Consider the following 17471-nt stretch of genomic DNA (forward strand, 5'->3'; position numbering starts at 1 on the left):
ACTAACAACTTAAAAAAAGGGGGGTAGGGGTTGTTTGTATGCGTGGGCGTGTTGGTCGATAGGTCACGCTGATGATAGATGCAACTTTGTGTATCTGTGACGTGAGAGCGTGACGTCAGCTTCATTTGGGGATGACGGATGTGACAGATGTAAACGTCGTGTGTGTGTGTGTGTAATAATAATAATTTGCATATTATTGGGTATAGCAGCATTTCTGCTGAAAATATACATCCCACAAGATTATAACAATATAATACTATGACAATGAGATGTTGTTACAAGCATTCAAAAACTAGACAAATAAAACAGCAGGCTAAGTAATAGGTATGTAGTACAACAATGTTAATTCTAGTTGTTGATTAAGTCCACAAATGTCGGTATGGGGCTCTTCTTATACCGGTCAGTACGTGCTCTGATCGGCTTGATGGAATTACGGTGCCTCACCTGGCACCGTGGACGAGGTACCTGAGGAGGTAGTAGGTTCCGGTGCCGAGGGTGTTTGACCAGGGTGACCGCAAACGACCTCAAACTCTGAAGATAGCAGGTCATCCCGCTGGCTGTCTGGGGATTCCCTTTCCCGTACCTAGCATATGTTTACCAATCGTATTTATCACCGATTTACTTGCTGCCTTCGATAAACAAGCGAAACCTTCCCAGTCATTGTTATTTTCATAAGAATCAATATAGGCAGCTTCAACAGTCTTCCTCATGTCTCTTTTTAATCCCGTGTGTACCTCGACCCCATTCCAGTGGGGCAGATGTCCAGATTGGTCAGCGTGCTGAACGAGTGAGTAAAGGCCTGTCTACACGAGCGGGCCTGATCGGCGGGCTTGCCCGTTAACGGGCATATTTGACGGGCAAACGATCAAATTGTCCGAAAGGCCGCCGAGCGAAATCACTGAGCTGGTGCCCGGTAGCTGGAGTTTCTACCCTGCCAGACGCAAGATAATATCGTGAACCCACAGCGGGCCTTCATCCCACATTCCACGGCATAGTAGCACAGTGAACATTTAACGATGGCAGCCCAGGATAACTCCAGTGAGCCACCAACAATTTATTGGTCTAAAGCACTTACTAGTACTTTGATTGACCTTTATCGTAAGAATCCATGTTTATGGAATGTGAAGCTGAAATGCTATAAGAACAGAGACAAACGCATAACAGCAGTGAAGGCTATTGCCGCGGAGATGAGAGAGCATGGTACTTCCGTTACGACGGATGACATAAAAAAGAAAATAGACACGCTGCGTAACCAATATCGGCGTGAATGCAAGAAAGTAAAGAATTCACAGAAGTCAGGAGCTGGGAGTGATGATATCTATGTACCTAAATTGTGGTGCTTCTATGACCTGATTTTCCTCCATGACAGTGAAAATCCAAGACCTTCATCGTCAAACTTGGATACAAGCCAAAACACTGGGAATGGTGAGGATACGTCTTCCGGAGAAACATCTGATTATGAGGTAAGACTAAATTTTCTCTCTCTCTCTCTCTCTCGTGAATAGTGAACTGCATGGTTAATAATTTTTATTGCAATTAACCTGACTTTGATTTTATTAATAGATAACTTGGAGAAGTTCAGTAGTATGGCTGATACGAGCAATACCCATTGTGTTTAAGAAGTTAGTGAAAATTGAATCAATAAAGGTTATTCATAATACATAACTGCATCTGTTATTTAATGGAACTATACATTTTATTTTACACAAAATAATATATAAATGACACCTTCAGATAACATTGTGTTTTTATTGCAAAACAAAATTAGTTATAGAAATAATCAGTTTGTAACAAAATATTGCATAGAAGTTCATACATGTACTATACTACTATAGCCTATACATGTTGTGAAGAGGATTTGCCATTTCAGTATATGTAGTCATAAGTGTGATAATGAAGAAAGGAAAATGTTTAAGTGGTGGAATGATTTTGCACAGCTTTGTACTGCCATGACACTGCACCTTCATTATTGAAATATTCCATAAAGTCATGGCGTACACTTTGAGCTTCTCTACTTGTGTTCCGTCGTTTTCTTTGTAGCTGCAACAAGTCCGGAGTTTCACGCCATGTACCAGGGAGGATTGTACATCTTGCAACATCCTCACAATCCAAAGACCCCTCAGGCGTATATTGCGTGACATGATCACGTCTAAGAAAGTTATGTAAGGCAGTACATGCTAATACTACCACCTCAACCTTGTTTGGAGATAGGTTTATGGGTGACAGAAAGATTCTAAATCTATTAGCTAAAATCCCAAAGGAGTTCTCTGCTGTACGTCTAGCCCTAGATAGGCGATAAGAAAAAATGCGTTCCTCATTACTTTGGGTCTGGTGAGAGAACGGTTTCAAAATGTGGCGTTGCAAGGGGAAAGCGTCATCTGCCACAAATACGTATGGTAGCATTCTGTCACTTCCTTGAGGTTTTGCATCGCTAGGGAGACCTGCTGTATCTGTGACAATACGGCTACTAATAAGTGTATTATCCCACACACCACCGTCCGACACTCGCCCATTGCAGCCAATATCAACATATAAAAATTCACAATTAGCACCACAAATAGCCATGAGAACTATACTATGGCTGCCTTTGTAATTATAGAAATAGGAGCCACTGTCAGGCGGAGGTCTTATCAAGATATGCTTCCCATCAATGGCCCCGACGCAGTTCGGGAAATTCCACCGTGTTTTGAAGCCATGTGCCACACGCATCCACTCATCTGGGGTTGTAGGGATCTGTCAAACGTAAAAAAAAATAATAATAATAAATAAGGAGAATGGTACTGGTAATGTTTTCCTATAAAAAATTCGATCTATAACTGCCTAATTACGTAATTCAATGACATAACCATAAGTAACACAGTTTCTTATATTCTAGATCTTTAATGACCCACTGTTGGCTGCTGCTGATGCTTCCGAGGTAACACCTGGAACTGCTGACATCCCACCTGGTCAACATGTGGTGTCAGACCCGCATGCGCCAGACCTTCTCATGCACGACCAGCAAAAAAGCCACGCAAAACGATTATTGATGAAACTCAACTAATGCAAAAGGCTTATGACGAACTTAAATCATTGTCTCAAACAGAAAATGTGTTTTCTGCTTTCGGAACTGTGGTTGCAAATAATCTTAAAGAAATGAATAGTGAAAATCAGATTTACGCTCAGAAGTTAGTTCAGGATATAATTTTTCTCAGTCGACTTGGAAGGCTTTCCTCGTCTACTAAGATCGTAGAATAACTGTCATCATGTAATAATTTTATTATTTGGTAAAGGTATTGGACAAAATGTAAGTATAGCGACATCACATACATATTTGTATGTATCTATATAAGCGCTCAAAAAGTTCATTAAGTTTGTTCAGAATTATATTAATTTCTTTCCTAGTGCATGGTCTGTTTATTGTTTTGAATGTGCATTGTATGCAATTAAGTCAATTATGTATTACACAATACAATATTCCCAATCATTTATATATGTTTCATTAGTTTAAATGCTATAACACCCAACGTTATCAAACGTTATCAAATCAATAATAATTATAATAAAAATATAATACATAATTGAGTCTTATTTATTTACAGTTACATAAATCATGTGATTAACATAACACAGGTACATATTTACATTATTTACACGTAACATGTTTATAACAGATTCACTAACCTGTAAGTAGTCAGCCTTCAGCACCTCGTATATGGCCCTACATGTTTCTGGTATTATGCGGGACAAACTTTGCTTTGATATGCGTGTACTGTACTGCAACTCCGAATAAGAAGACCCACTTGCTAAATATCGCAGAGTTGCTTCCAACAAAAACGTCTGACCCCAGATGAAGACTTGACCGGAATCCTCTGGGCACTAGATCCCTCCCACGCCTCTTTCTAATCCTTTAGTTGTCAAGGAATACGTTTCAAACTTGGTTGTGGCATACATCAGGAGATAGTTTTATTTATCTTTTATCTATTCAGTCATTTATTTTATTTCATTCGCTTATTTCTTCAATTGCCCTAAATCGATCCGACCAAAACAGTATCTTTGTCGGTTGATTATCCATCCATATCTCTCCCACGTGGGTAATGAAATTGTGTGTGTGTGTGTGTGTGTATTCACTTGGTCTTTGGATCACGTGTTGGACTCGTGATCGACAGCTATTTCCCTCCTGGAAGAGAGATCAGAGCTCGTAGGTCCGATCTATGGGTAATGCTATGACCTTGCACACACACACCCAACTCCCCGCCCACGAGAGTCAGAGTAACGACCCGAGGCACAGCGATACCGAAATAATTTCGGCCCTGGGCAGGATTCGAACTGGGTACTGGGAGCACTTCTACTTCCCAGTTCAGCGCTCTACCAACTGTGCCACCGAGTGTGTGTGCGTGTGTGTATTACATATATATATATATATATATATATGTATATATATACATACTCGTATATGCCCACATACTAACATGTACATACATAAGTGTATAATGTATACATACATACATATATATATATATATATATATATGTGTGTGTGTGTGTTTGGTTAAATTTAATGGCAAGATTATTATTGCAGAGTTTTTATCTGCCTTTTCTCTTTCTCTGAGAACCTTTTTCCCTTCCACGGGAAGTTGTCTTATAATGTCACCATGTGACATTGTTTTGTATGTTACTTTGGGCATGGCTTTACCAAAGTGAATAACTGGCCAGAACGCGTTTTCACACTACTTAGTGCTTCATCAGTGACTAGAGTGTGAATATCTGATTGAATTTTTGTGTTTATATACTATTAATGGTGGTCTGATATTTCATTTTGAGGCTTCTGATTGGCTAGTGGGCTGGACTGGGACTCCCGAACTATTCTACTTCCTCATTGGTCGGCTGTTGTGTGACGTCATCAGTATCGTACCGATGGAGTTGCAATGCCCAAAGTAACATACAAAACAATGTCATATGGTGACATTATAAGACAACTTCCCGTGGAAGGGAAAAAGGTTCTCAGAGAAAGAGAAAAGGCAAATAAAAAAATAAAAATCTGCAATAATAATCTTGCCATTAAATTTAACCAAACATGCTTGAGAGAAAATCTCCTGCCCATATATACAAAGAATATATACAGTATATATGTGTATATATATATACATATATATATATACATATATATACATATATATACATACATATATATACATATATATATATATACACATATATATACATACATATTATATATGCATATATATATACATACATATTATATATGCATATATATATACATACATATTATATATGCATATATATATACATACATATTATATATGCATATATATATATATTATACACATGTATATACTGCATGTACATACATATAAAAACACACACACACCTGCAGGGTGAGAGCACTGTCATAACACGAACTGACATCCTCAGGTGGCTTATGATTACAGCCAGAGCATCCAGATAAAGGAAATTGCCTCAGGCGCTAAGCTCCATCTGTATTACCAGCTGCACCTCGCCACCGGGGACACCAACTGAGCGGACGCGAAGGTATTACATGGAAATATAAACAAATAAGTAATCATAAGCTCTCTGTAATTGCCCTGAGTTTAAATATTCAATATCCTGCTCGGTCACTGATATGCCGATTCTGCTCTTGTGCAATCATTGCAACATTGAATCTTGGCTCACGAATAAGATGGAGATAGTTTTCTAACTTTCCGTAGTATAGAAGGCGTCCAAGCCATTATGTCGATTTCTGTCTACCATAGCCTCTGTCTTGTCTGTCTGCCCATCCATTATATCACAATCTATCACACTCATCGTCAGCAGGTTTTTCACACACACACACACACACACACACACACACACACACACACACACACACACACACACACACTTCAGTGAACGGACGGCGTAGAAGACGTTCTGAAGAAAAAGTGAAAAATAGAGGATTCCAAAGCAAAGGAAGTATCTATTGTATTTGAGGGTGGGGGGATATTGCTCGTGGGGTAGTGGGAAAGTAGGGAAAGAGGAGAAGGGGAGGAATTGCTGAGGGAAATGGAAGGAAATGAGGAAGGAGAAGACTTGGCCCAGGCAGACAGACGAAATGTAAACATCAAAAAACGGCCCCCGACCAGCTGAGTGACGACGAAATGTCTAATAAAAATATAAAGATCAGAAACATAGATAAGAGCAGTACAATGGAAGGTGAGGATGACAATTTCAAAGGATTTAATGCAAGGGCGGCGGATACCAACCTCCCCCGACTGACAAAACTGGAGGAAAAACTTCAACAAATGTCTGACAACTGGGAAGTTAGGTTTGGCAAGATGACAAAAATCGCCGAGAGGTTTGAAAAATTGGAAAAACTAGAGAAGGCGAACAAAAACTGATGAAATAGAAGACCTAAAAAGACAGTTAAGAGAAGTAAAGGTGGAGAATGAGGAATTGAAGAGGAATAGTAAAGAAAACAGAGAGGCCATAACTAAAGAAGCTAAGATTTGGAAAGCAACCCAAGAAGACAATAAAGTTTCATTCACTGACATAGTCAAACAGCAATTGAAAGAACATACTGAAGACTCGGTTATTAAAGTGATGAGACAAAAGGAGAATATAGTAAGAGATTTAGCAGACAAGAAGAAATGTATAATTATATTAGGAATGGAAGAAAAACACAACCCAGATAGAACCACAAGAATCAAAGAGGAAAATGAAAAAGTAAGCCAATTACTAGAATCAGTTCAGGAAGATGAACCAGAAATTATGAAGCAAATCGAAGAGAAATTTAGACTCGGAAAGTATAGCACAGATAAGACCAGACCAATCAAGATTAAATTCAAGTCACAAATGACGGCAGAGAATATCTTATCCAAAACAGGGAAACTAGCAACAAGTGAACAATATAAAAAGGTATGGATAAAAAGGGAAATGAATAAAGAGGAAAGAGAGGAAGAAAAACAAAAAAGACTTGAAGCTAAGGAAAAAACGAGAAAAGAACGGAGTCAGAAAAAGAGAGATTCTATTGGAGAGTAGTGAATATGAATCTAAAGAAAGTCGACATACAAGAGAAAAACAAAAGGGAAACAGAGAACACAATGGAAGTGGCAGAAAACTAAGAGTGTCTTACACAAATATAGATGGATTAATAACAGGATTGAATGAGCTGAATGATTATTTGAAGGAAAAAGAACCAGACATAATGGGAATTGTAGAAACAAAATTAAAAGGTCCACTACCACCCAACAGTGTAGGACATGATGCATATAATTATTGGATTAAAAACAGAGTGAAAAAGGGAGGGGGTGGAGTTATGTTCCTGACTAAGAAGGATATAAACGTGAAGTGTGTCACATATGGAAAGAATACAGTAGATATGATAATCATGGAAGTAGAAGACAGAGATAAGAAGAACAGAAAGTTTGTGATAAATTATGTGCCCCCAAAAACAGCCTCATGGGAAGAGAGTGAACATAAAAGTATGTTAGAGAACACAAAGATAGCATTAAACAAGATAATGGAAGAGGGAGGAAGAATAGTTATGATGGGCGACTTTAATTGCAAAGAAATCTGCTGGGAAGAAATGACAGTAATCGGGGGAGACGGCTCATGGGGAAACGCTCTACTTGAGATGGTTACTGACCATACAATGACACAATGGATACAGGAGAACACTATAGAAATGTAGAAGAACCATCGAGACTAGACCTAATAATTACATCTGAACCTAGAATAGTGGACAAAATTGAATATAAAACACCAATAAGTAAAAGTGACCACATATTGATTGAACTGGAACTTAATGAAGAAAAATATATGAAAAGAAATGAACAATATAGAAAAAGAAGAATGATGTATGAAAAAACTAACTTTGATAAAATAAGAGAATTCTTTCAAAAGGAAAAATGGGAAGAAATATACAAAGAAGAAACAACAGTAGAAGAGAAATGGAATATTTTGACAAAACAATTACAAAAAATGAGTGGAAAAGTATGTCCCAAGACAACAACAAGAAAAAGAATATGTAAAATGCTGGTACAACAAAAGTTGTAGGGAGTTAAAAGACAAAAGAGACAAAGCCTGGACCAGATGGAAAAAAGACAGAAGACCTGAAAAATGGAAAATATATACCTGCTATAGAAATGAATATGTACAAACATGCAGAGAGGAAAAGAGAAAATATGAAAAAGATGTCATAGAAAAATGTAAAGATCAACCAAAACTATTCTACAGATTTGTGAACAATAAACTGAAAAACAAACAAGACTTGGAGAAATTAAGACAAGAGGGAGTTGAATACACTGAGGAAATGGAAATGGCGGAAATTATGAACAAACATTTTAAATCAGTGTTTACAAGGGAGAACATACAACCTGAAGAGAACGAATGGAAAGAGAAAGTCCCCCCTATGGAAGAAATAGAAGTAACAAAGAATGAAATACTAATACACTTCAGTAATCTTGATATCAGAAAATCGCATGGACCAGATGAAATAGCAAACTGGATACTGAAAGAATGCAGGAATGAACTGGCAGACAAAATACATAGCATAGTAAACAGTTCCTTGAAAGAAGGAAAAGTTCCAGAAGATTGGAAAAAAGCAAATATAGTACCTATATATAAAGGAGGGAATAAAGAAGAACCTACCAACTATAGACCAGTCTCTCTAACAAGTACAATAGCAAAAATTTGTGAAAGAATTATCAAAAGTAGATGGGTAAAATATTTAGAAAAAAAACAAAGTGTTAAATCCAAGGCAATTTCGATTCAGACAAGGACGATCATGTGTCACCAATTTAATATGTTTCTATTCAAGGCTAATAGATATAATACAAGAAAGAGATGGATGGGCTGATTGTGCATTCCTAGACCTAAAGAAAGCTTTTGACAAAGTACCACATAAGAAGTTGCTTAAGAAATTAGAAACTGAAGGAGGAATACAGGGCAAACTACTAAATTGGATGGAAGACGTTTTGCAAGAAAGAAAAATGAGAGTAGTGATAAGAAACCAACACTCAAAATGGGATGAAGTAATAAGCGGTGTTCCGCAGGGAACAGTTCTGGCCCCAATAATGTTTGCTATATATATTAATGATATGGATGAAGGAATTGAAAGCTATATGAGCTTCTTTGCAGATGATGCAAAACTACTGAAAAGAGTGAAAACTGAAGAAGATTGTGAATCACTACAGAGAGATCTAAATAAAGTACAGGAATGGAGTAGGAAGTGGGAGATGGAGTTCAATACAAAAAAGTGTAGTATAATGGAATTTGGAAAAAGCAAAAACAGAATACCAGGATCATATAATTTGGGAGAAGAAGGAATAAAATAAGTAGAAAATGAGAAGGACCTGGGAGTCATTGTTATGAATAATATGTCACCTGAGAAACATATAAATAAGATTTTTGGAGAAACTTATAATTTGATAAGAACAATCAAAGTGGCATTTACATACCTGGATGAAGAATTGGTGAGGAAAATCCTAATCACCCTGATAAGACCAAGATTGGAATATGCAGCAACGATATGGTCACCAAGTACAAAAAAATGTATAAAAAAACTCGAAAGAATACAAAGACCAATTACAAAATTGGCACCAACACTCTCAAAACTATCATATGAAGAGAGACTAGAAAAACTTGAACTACAGACACTAGAGCAAAGAAGAGAGGAGATTTGATAGCTATTTACAGAATCATGAAAGGCATAGAAATTACTGATAAAATGGGATGACAGAAATACAAGAGGACACGGAAAGAAAATAAAAAAAGACAGCTATAGAAGAGATTTGAAAAAGAACAGCTTTCCCCACAGAGTAATAGACAGTTGGAACAAGTTAGATGAGAAAGTGGTGTGTGCAAAAACAATACATGAATTTAAAAATAGTTTAGATAAAATAAGATATGAAGACGGGACCCCACGAGCATAGCTCCCCTTCCCGTAAAATACAACTAGGTAAATACAACTAGGTAAATACACACACACACACAAACACACTTATATTCCTCTACAATGTTATACTCTCTTTGTAACTATATTCGAATAAAACACTCCTATACTGTCTATATTTTATGTATATGAATGTATACACTGCTCTAATGCATTTTGTGTGTTTGTATTCACCTCGGATCTGCTGCAGTCTCTGTCGAGACAGCCAGACACCACCCTACGGCAGTGAGCTCAAAGCTCATTATTTGCCGATCTCTGGGTAGGTCTGAGACCACTCACACACCACACACCGGGACAGCAAGGTCACAACTCCTTGACTAACGTCCCGTACCTACTCACTGCTAGGTGAACAGGGGTTACACGTGAAAGGAGACAAACCCAACTTATCTCCGCCTGGCCGGGGAATCGAACCCCGGTTCTCTGGGTTGTGAGGCCAGTGCTTTACCAATCCGCCACCGAGTCGTGTATTTACCTAGTTGTATTTTACGGGAAGGGAGCTATGCTCGTGGTGTCCCGTTTTCATATCTCGTTTTATCTAAACTATTTTTAAATTCATGTTTTGTTTTTGTACACACCACTTTCTCATCTAACTTGTTCCAAATGTCTATTACTCTGTGAGGAAAGCTGTTCTTTTTCAGGTCTCTTCTATAGCTATCTTTTTTTATTTTCTTTCCATGTCCTCTTGTATTTCTGTCATCCCATTTGATCAGATTCTCTCTATCAGTAATTTCTATGCCTTTCATGATTCTGTAAATAGCTATCAAATCTCCTCTCTCTCTTCTTTGCTCTAGTGTCTGTAGTTCAAGTTTTGCTAGTCTCTCTTCATATGATAGTTTTGAGAGTGTGGGTGCCAATTTTGTAATTGCTCTTTGTATTCTTTCAAGTTTTTTTATACATTTTTTTGTACTTGGTGACCATATCGTTGCTGCATATTCCAATCTTGGTCTTATCAGGTTGATTAGAATTTTCTTCTCCATTTCTTCATCCAGGTATGTAAATGCAACTTTGATTGTTCTTATTAAATTATAAGTTTCTCCAAAAATCTTATTTATATGTTTCTCAGGTGACATATTCATAACAATGACTCCCAGGTCTTTTTCATTTTCTACTTTTTTTATTCCTTCTTCTCCCAATTTATATGATCCTGTTATCTTGTTTTTACTTTTTCCAAATTCCATTATACTACACTTCTTTGTACTGAACTCCATCTCCCACTTCCTACTACATTCCTGTACTTTATTTAGATCTCTCTGCAGTGATTCACAATCTTCTTCCGTGTTCACTTTTTTCAATAGTTTTGCATCATCTGCAAAGAAGCTCATATAGCTTTCAATTCCTTCATCCATATCATTAATATATATAGCAAACATTATTGGGGCCAGAACTGTTCCTTGTGGAACACCGCTTATTACTTCATCCCATTTTGAGTGTTGGTCTCTCATCACTACTCTCATTTTTCTTTCTTGCAAAAAGTCTTCCATCCAATTTAGCAGTTTGCCCTGTATTCCTCCTTCAGTTTCTAATTTCTTAAGCAAATTCTTGTGTGGTACTTTGTCAAAAGCCTTTTTTAGGTCTAGAAATGCAATCAGCCCATCCATCTCTTTCTTGTATTATATCTATTAGCCTTGAATAGAAACATATTAAATTGGTGACACATGATCGTCCCTGTCTGAATCCAAATTGTCTTGGATTTAGCACATTCTTTTTTTCTAAATATTTTACCCATCTACTTTTGACAATTCTTTCACAAATTTTTCCTATTGTACTTGTTAGAGAGACTGGCCTATAGTTGTTAGAGTCTTCTTTATTTCCCCCTTTATATATAGGTACTATATTTGCTTTTTTCCAATCTTCTGGAACTTTACCTTCTTTTAAGGAACTGTTTATTATGCTATGTATTATGTCTGCCAGTTCATTCCTGTATTCTTTCAGAATCCAGTTTGCTATTTCATCTGGTCCATGCGATTTTCTGACATCAAGATTACTCAAGTGGTTCAATATTTCATTCTTTGTTACTTTTATTTCTTTCATAGGGGGGACTCTCTCTTTCCATTCAATCTCTTCAGGTTGTATGTTCTCCCTTGTAAACACTGATTTAAAATGCTTGTTCATAATTTCCGCCATTTCAATTTCCTCTGTGTATTCAACTCCTCCTTGTCTTAATTTCTCCAAGTCTTGTTTGTTTTTCAGTTTGTTGTTTACAAATCTGTAGAATAGTTTTGGTTGATCTTTACATTTTTCTATGACATCTTTTTCATATTTTCTCTTTTCCTCTCTGCACGCTTGTACATATTCATTTCTATAACAGGTATATATTTTCCATTTTTCTGGTCTTCTGTTTTTCTTCCATTTAGCCCAGGCTTTGTCTCTTTTGTCTTTTATCTCCCTACAACATTTATTGTACCAGCACTTTACATATTCCTTTTCTTGTTTTTGTCTTGGGACATACTTTTCTACTCCTTTTTTTATAGATTTTTGTCAAAATATTCCATTTCTCTTCTACTGTTGTATCTTCTTTGTGTATTCTTTCCCAGTTTTCATTTTGGAAGAATTCTCTTATTTTATCAAAATTTGCTTTTTCATACATCAATCTTCCTTTTCTATATTGTTCATTTCTTTTCATGTATTTTTCCTCATTTAGTTCTAGTTCTATCAATATGTGGTCACTTTTGCTTATTGGTGCCTGGTATTCTATCTTTTGCACTATTTCAGGGTCTGATGTGATTATTAGGTCTAGTCTCGATGGTTCTTCTTCATTTCTATACCTAGTGTTCTCTTGGATCCATTGTGTCATTGTGTGGTCAGTAATCATCTCAAGTAGAACACTTCCCCATGAGTCTTCTCCACCCTTTACGGTCATCTCTTCCCAGCAGATTTCTTTGCAATTATAGTCGCCCATCATAACTATTCTTCCTCCATCTTCCATTATCTTGTTTAGTGTTATTCTTGTGTCTTCTAACATGCTTTTATGTTCATTCTCTTCCCATGAGGCTGTTTTTGGGGGCACGTAGTTTATTACAAACTTTCTGCTCTTCTTATCTCTATCTTCTACTTCTATCATGATCATCTCTACTCTATTGTTCCCATATGTGACACTCTTCATGCGTATATCCTTCTTAGTCAGGAACATAACTCCACCCCCTTGTTTTTTCTCTCTGTTTCTAATCCAATAATTATATGCATTGTGTCCTATGCTGTTGGGTGGTAGTGGACCTTTTAATTTTGTCTCAATTCCCATTATGTCCGGATCTTTTTCTTTCAGATATTTGTTCAGTTCATTCAGTCCTGTTATTAATCCATCTATATTTGTGTAGGATACTTTTAACTTTGTTATTTCCATTGTATTCTCTGTTTCTTTTGTGTTTCTCTCTGTTATTTTCCATTGCTTCAATTTCATATTCACTACTCTCCAGTAGAATTCTTGTTTTTCTGTCTCCGTTCTGGTCTCGTTTTTTTTTCTTAGCTTCATGTCTTTTCCTTATTTCCTCCTCTCCTCTTTATTCATTTCCCTTTTTATCCATACCTTTTTATATTGTTCACTTGTTGTTAGTTTCCCTGTTTTGGACAAGATATTCTCTGCCGTCGTTTGTGAACTGAATTTAATCTTAATTGGTCTGGTCTTGTCTGTACTATATTTCCCGAGTCTGAATTTCTCTTTGATTTGTTTCATTATTTCTGGCTCATCTTCCTGAACTAATTCTAGTTTCTTACTTTTTCATTTTCCTTTTTGATTCTTGTGGTTCTATCTGGGTTATGTTTCTCTTCCATTCCTAATATAATTATACATTTCTGCTAAGTCTCTTACAATATTTTCCTTCTGTCTCATCACTTTGATAACTGAGTCTTCAGTTTCTTTCATTTGCTGTTTAATTATATAAGAAAATGCAACTTTACTATTTTCTTGTATCTTCCTCCACCCCTCTGCCTCCTTTGCTATTGTTTCATTATTGTCTCTATTGTTCTTTTTTAATTCTTCATTCTCCACTTTTACTTCTCTTAACTGTCTTTTTAGGTCTTCTATTTCATTAGTTAAGTTTTTGTTCGCCTTTTCTAGTTCTTCCAATTTTTCAAACTTCTCGGCAATTTTTGACATCTTGCCAAACCTAATCTCCCAATGCTCAGTCATTTGTTCAAGTTTTTCCTCCAGTTTTGCCAGTCGGGGGAGGTTGGTATCTGCCGCCCCCTCATTAAATCCTTGAAAATGATTATCCTCACCTTCCATTGAACTGCTTTTATCTATGTTTCTGATCTTTACAATTTTGTTAGATCCAAGTCATCCGTTCGGCGTTTGTTTACAATCCGTCTTGACTCTTGGACCAAGTCCTCCCCTTCCTCATTTCCTTTCATTTCCCTCAATATCCCTTCCCTATCACTTCCCCACTATTCCACGAGCACTCCCCCTCCCTATAAATACAAAAGGCACTTCTCTGGATGTTGAGATCCACGTAGTTTTTCCTTTTTCTTTGGAACACCAGTTCTCGCCGTCCATTCGGTGAAAGTGTGTGTATTTACCTAGTTGTATTTTACGGGAAGGGGAGCTATGCTCGTGGGGTCCCGTCTTCATATCTCATTTTATCTAAACTATTTTTAAATTCATGTATTGTTTTTGCACACACCACTTTCTCATCTAATTTGTTCCAACTGTTTATTACTCTGTGAGGAAAGCTGTTCTTTTTCAAGTCTCTTCTATAGCTATCTTTTTTTATTTTCTTTCCATGTCCTCTTGTGTTTCTGTTATCCCATTTGATCAGATTCTATCAGTAATTTCTATGCCTTTCATGATTCTGTAAATAGCTATCAAATCTCCTCTCTCTCTTCTTTGCTCTAGTGTCTGTAGCTCAAGTTTTTCTAGTCTCTCTTCATATGATAGTTTTGAGAGCGTTGGTGCCAGTTTTGTAATTGCTCTTTGTATTCTTTCAAGTTTTTTTATACATTTTTTTGTACTTGGTGACCATATCGTTGCTGCATATTCCAATCTTGGTCTTATCAGGGTGATTAGAATTTTCTTCACCATTTCTTCATCCAGGTATGTAAATGCAACTTTGATTGTTCTTATTAAATTATAGGTTTCTCCAAAAATCTTATCTATATGTTTCTCAGGTGACATATTATTCATAACAATGACTCCCAGGTCTTTTTCATTTTCTACTTTTTTTATTCCTTCTTCTCCCAATTTATATGATCCTGTTATCTTGTTTTTACTTTTTCCAAATTCCATTATAGTAAATTAAGACATTCGTGTAATGTTCTATGTGAGAAACTTAACAAAAAACTGTCTCTATTAATTAAAGACAGTGATTGGTCCAAGCATGCCAACCCTAATTTTGTTATACATCTATCTGATAAACCTTTAAATAGTGAAACAACATGTGCTTTAGGATATGGTCTTAGTTTTGCAGCAACTCAACACGAAGTTGACTATGTTAACGTGGCCAAAGGATTTTGCAATTTGGAAAAATTTGGTGATGTCTCTACTCAAAATATCAACATCAGCAAGGGTTTTGTATATGCTTCTTTATCAGCACATGGTATTCCAAATTGTCCTAAAAGGTTTTTTAAGTCTTACCGTGAGTTAAAAAGAGATGAACAGTTACACATCACTAGAGCTGATAAAAGCTGCTTTGTCATTCTTAACAAATTAGATTACATTGAAAAAATGGGAACATTATTGGGAGATTGTGAAACATATACAAAACTTACTAAAAACCCGCTTGAATCTGTAAATAGTGAGTTTAATCGTAATGTTAAAAAGATTCTGAAAGGGCATGAACATCTGATAAAACATTTTTCTTCTTTGTCCCCTTCCTTGCCTTACATGTATGGATTGATTAAAACCCATAAACCTGGTTATCCAGTTAGACCCGTCATCAGTTCCACAGGATCCGTCACTTACAATTTATCCAAATGGCTTGTTAATATTTTGAGTCCATTAGTGGGTACAATATCTTCTTCCCATGTCACAAATAATGTTGATTTCATTAATTATTTGAATAATCTAGAAATTTGTTATGATTTTAAACTAGTTAGTTTTGATATAACTTCGCTCTTCACCCGTGTTCCCGTAATTGACTTATTGGTATATCTTGAAGAAGAATTATTATCACGTTTGCCTTGTGAATTACTGCAAATATATATATATATATATATATATATATATATATATATATATATATATATATATATATATATTCATTGTATATATGGGCAGGAGATTTTCTCTCAAGCATGTTTGGTTAAATTGAATGGCAAGATTATTATTGCAGAGTTTTTTATCTGCCTTTTCTTTTTCTCTGAGAACCTTTTTCCCTTCCACGGGAAGTTGTCTTATAATGTCACCATATGACATTGTTTTGTAAGTTACTTTGGGCATGGCTTTACCAAAGTGAAAAACTGGCCAGTTTTTCACTTTGGTAAAGCCATGCCCAAAGTAACTTACAAAACAATGTCATATGGTGACATTATAAGACAACTTCCCGTGGAAGGGAAAAAGGTTCTCAGAGAAAAAGAAAAGGCAGATAAAAAACTCTGCAATAATAATCTTGCCATTCAATTTAACCAAATATATATATATATATATGTATGTATGTATTGGCTGCTTGTTATTGTGGCAAAGTAGCATCAAGTTGATACTTTAGGGTCTATATGGGGTGCCCCTACGGACCAGAGCCACACATCATTTTGTCTATGATAGAGGAAAACTCTGTTCATAGAGAAATGATGACACTTTTATACTACAACTGTCCCTCCGTTATGCTGTCCCCCAACCCCTTGTTGCTGCCCTGTACCATTTCTCTGAGTGTTCATTTTCTGTGATGGGGGAATTCCCTGTGGTGGGGGAAAAGAATACTGCCACCAAGTATTTACACTTGGATCGTAAGAGACGACAAGAAAGGGACGGGGATTGGGACTAGGCATCCTTCTCCTTCTAGCCCCACAGAGGATATTCCTAAAAAAAGTAAAGGCATAAGAGGGTTGTGGAGTTTTCCGACCAGCACCCTAAGGTTTGGGTTTTTTAATGTGCGTGGATGTGGTACAGATGAGAGTAAAAGGGAAGAAATAGGTAGTATGTTTGTGAGAAGAAGATGGATGTGTTGGCTCTGAGTGAAACTAAGTTGAAAGGGAAGGGCGAGTGTAAGTTTGGGAGTGTAAGTGGGAGGTTATCAGGAGTGAAGAGAGGGCGAGGGAGGGAAGGGGTGGCTATACTAGTAAGTGAAGAGATAGGTAAACGTGTAGTGGAGTGGAAGGAGGTTTCCTCAAGGATAATGTGGATGAAGGTGAAACTAGGAAAGGAGGTGTGGGTTTTTGTAAGTGCATATGGGCCTGGCAGTGAGAAGAATGTAGAAGAAAGGGAGGCTTTTTTGATAGATTTAAATGAGTGCATAGAGGATTTAGGGAGAAATGTCAATGTAATAATACTAGGAGACCTTAATGCTAGGGTAGGAAATTGTCCAATTGATGGAGTGGTTGGGAAATGTGGAGTTCCAGGAAAGAATCGTAGTGGAGAGTTGATGGTGGAAATGTGTCTAGAAAGAGAGTTGGTG

The 17471-nt window shown here is 36.6% G+C and overlaps 1 protein-coding gene and 1 long non-coding RNA gene across 2 annotated transcripts in view; one reads left to right on the forward strand and one right to left on the reverse strand.

Annotated features, from left to right (window-relative positions):
- Positions 1–17471, reverse strand: part of LOC143023352 (uncharacterized) — a 282074-nt gene that overhangs the window by 20899 nt on the left and 243704 nt on the right. The gene's annotated exons all lie outside the window — the stretch shown is intronic.
- Positions 862–3670, forward strand: LOC143023351 (uncharacterized). The gene is made up of 2 exons (XM_076181871.1): positions 862–1463; positions 2876–3670. The coding sequence occupies exons 1-2, from the start codon at positions 1017–1019 to the stop codon at positions 3041–3043; spliced, it is 615 nt and encodes a 204-aa protein (XP_076037986.1). The 5' UTR covers positions 862–1016; the 3' UTR covers positions 3044–3670.

The sequence above is a fragment of the Oratosquilla oratoria genome, unplaced genomic scaffold, assembly GCF_046742065.1.
Source record: "Oratosquilla oratoria isolate Oo_2021 unplaced genomic scaffold, ASM4674206v1 SCAFFOLD47, whole genome shotgun sequence".
NCBI lineage: Eukaryota > Metazoa > Arthropoda > Malacostraca > Stomatopoda > Squillidae > Oratosquilla > Oratosquilla oratoria.

What these genes read in the sequence shown, in the direction of transcription:
- LOC143023351 (XM_076181871.1), top strand. Translation starts at nt 1,017, where the DNA reads ATGGCAGCCCAGGATAACTCCAGTGAGCCACCAACAATTTATTGGTCT. An exon ending in GAGAAACATCTGATTATGAG is followed by an intron (nt 1,464 to 2,875) that starts GTAAGACTAAAT and finishes CTTATATTCTAG; the next exon opens with ATCTTTAATGACCCACTGTT.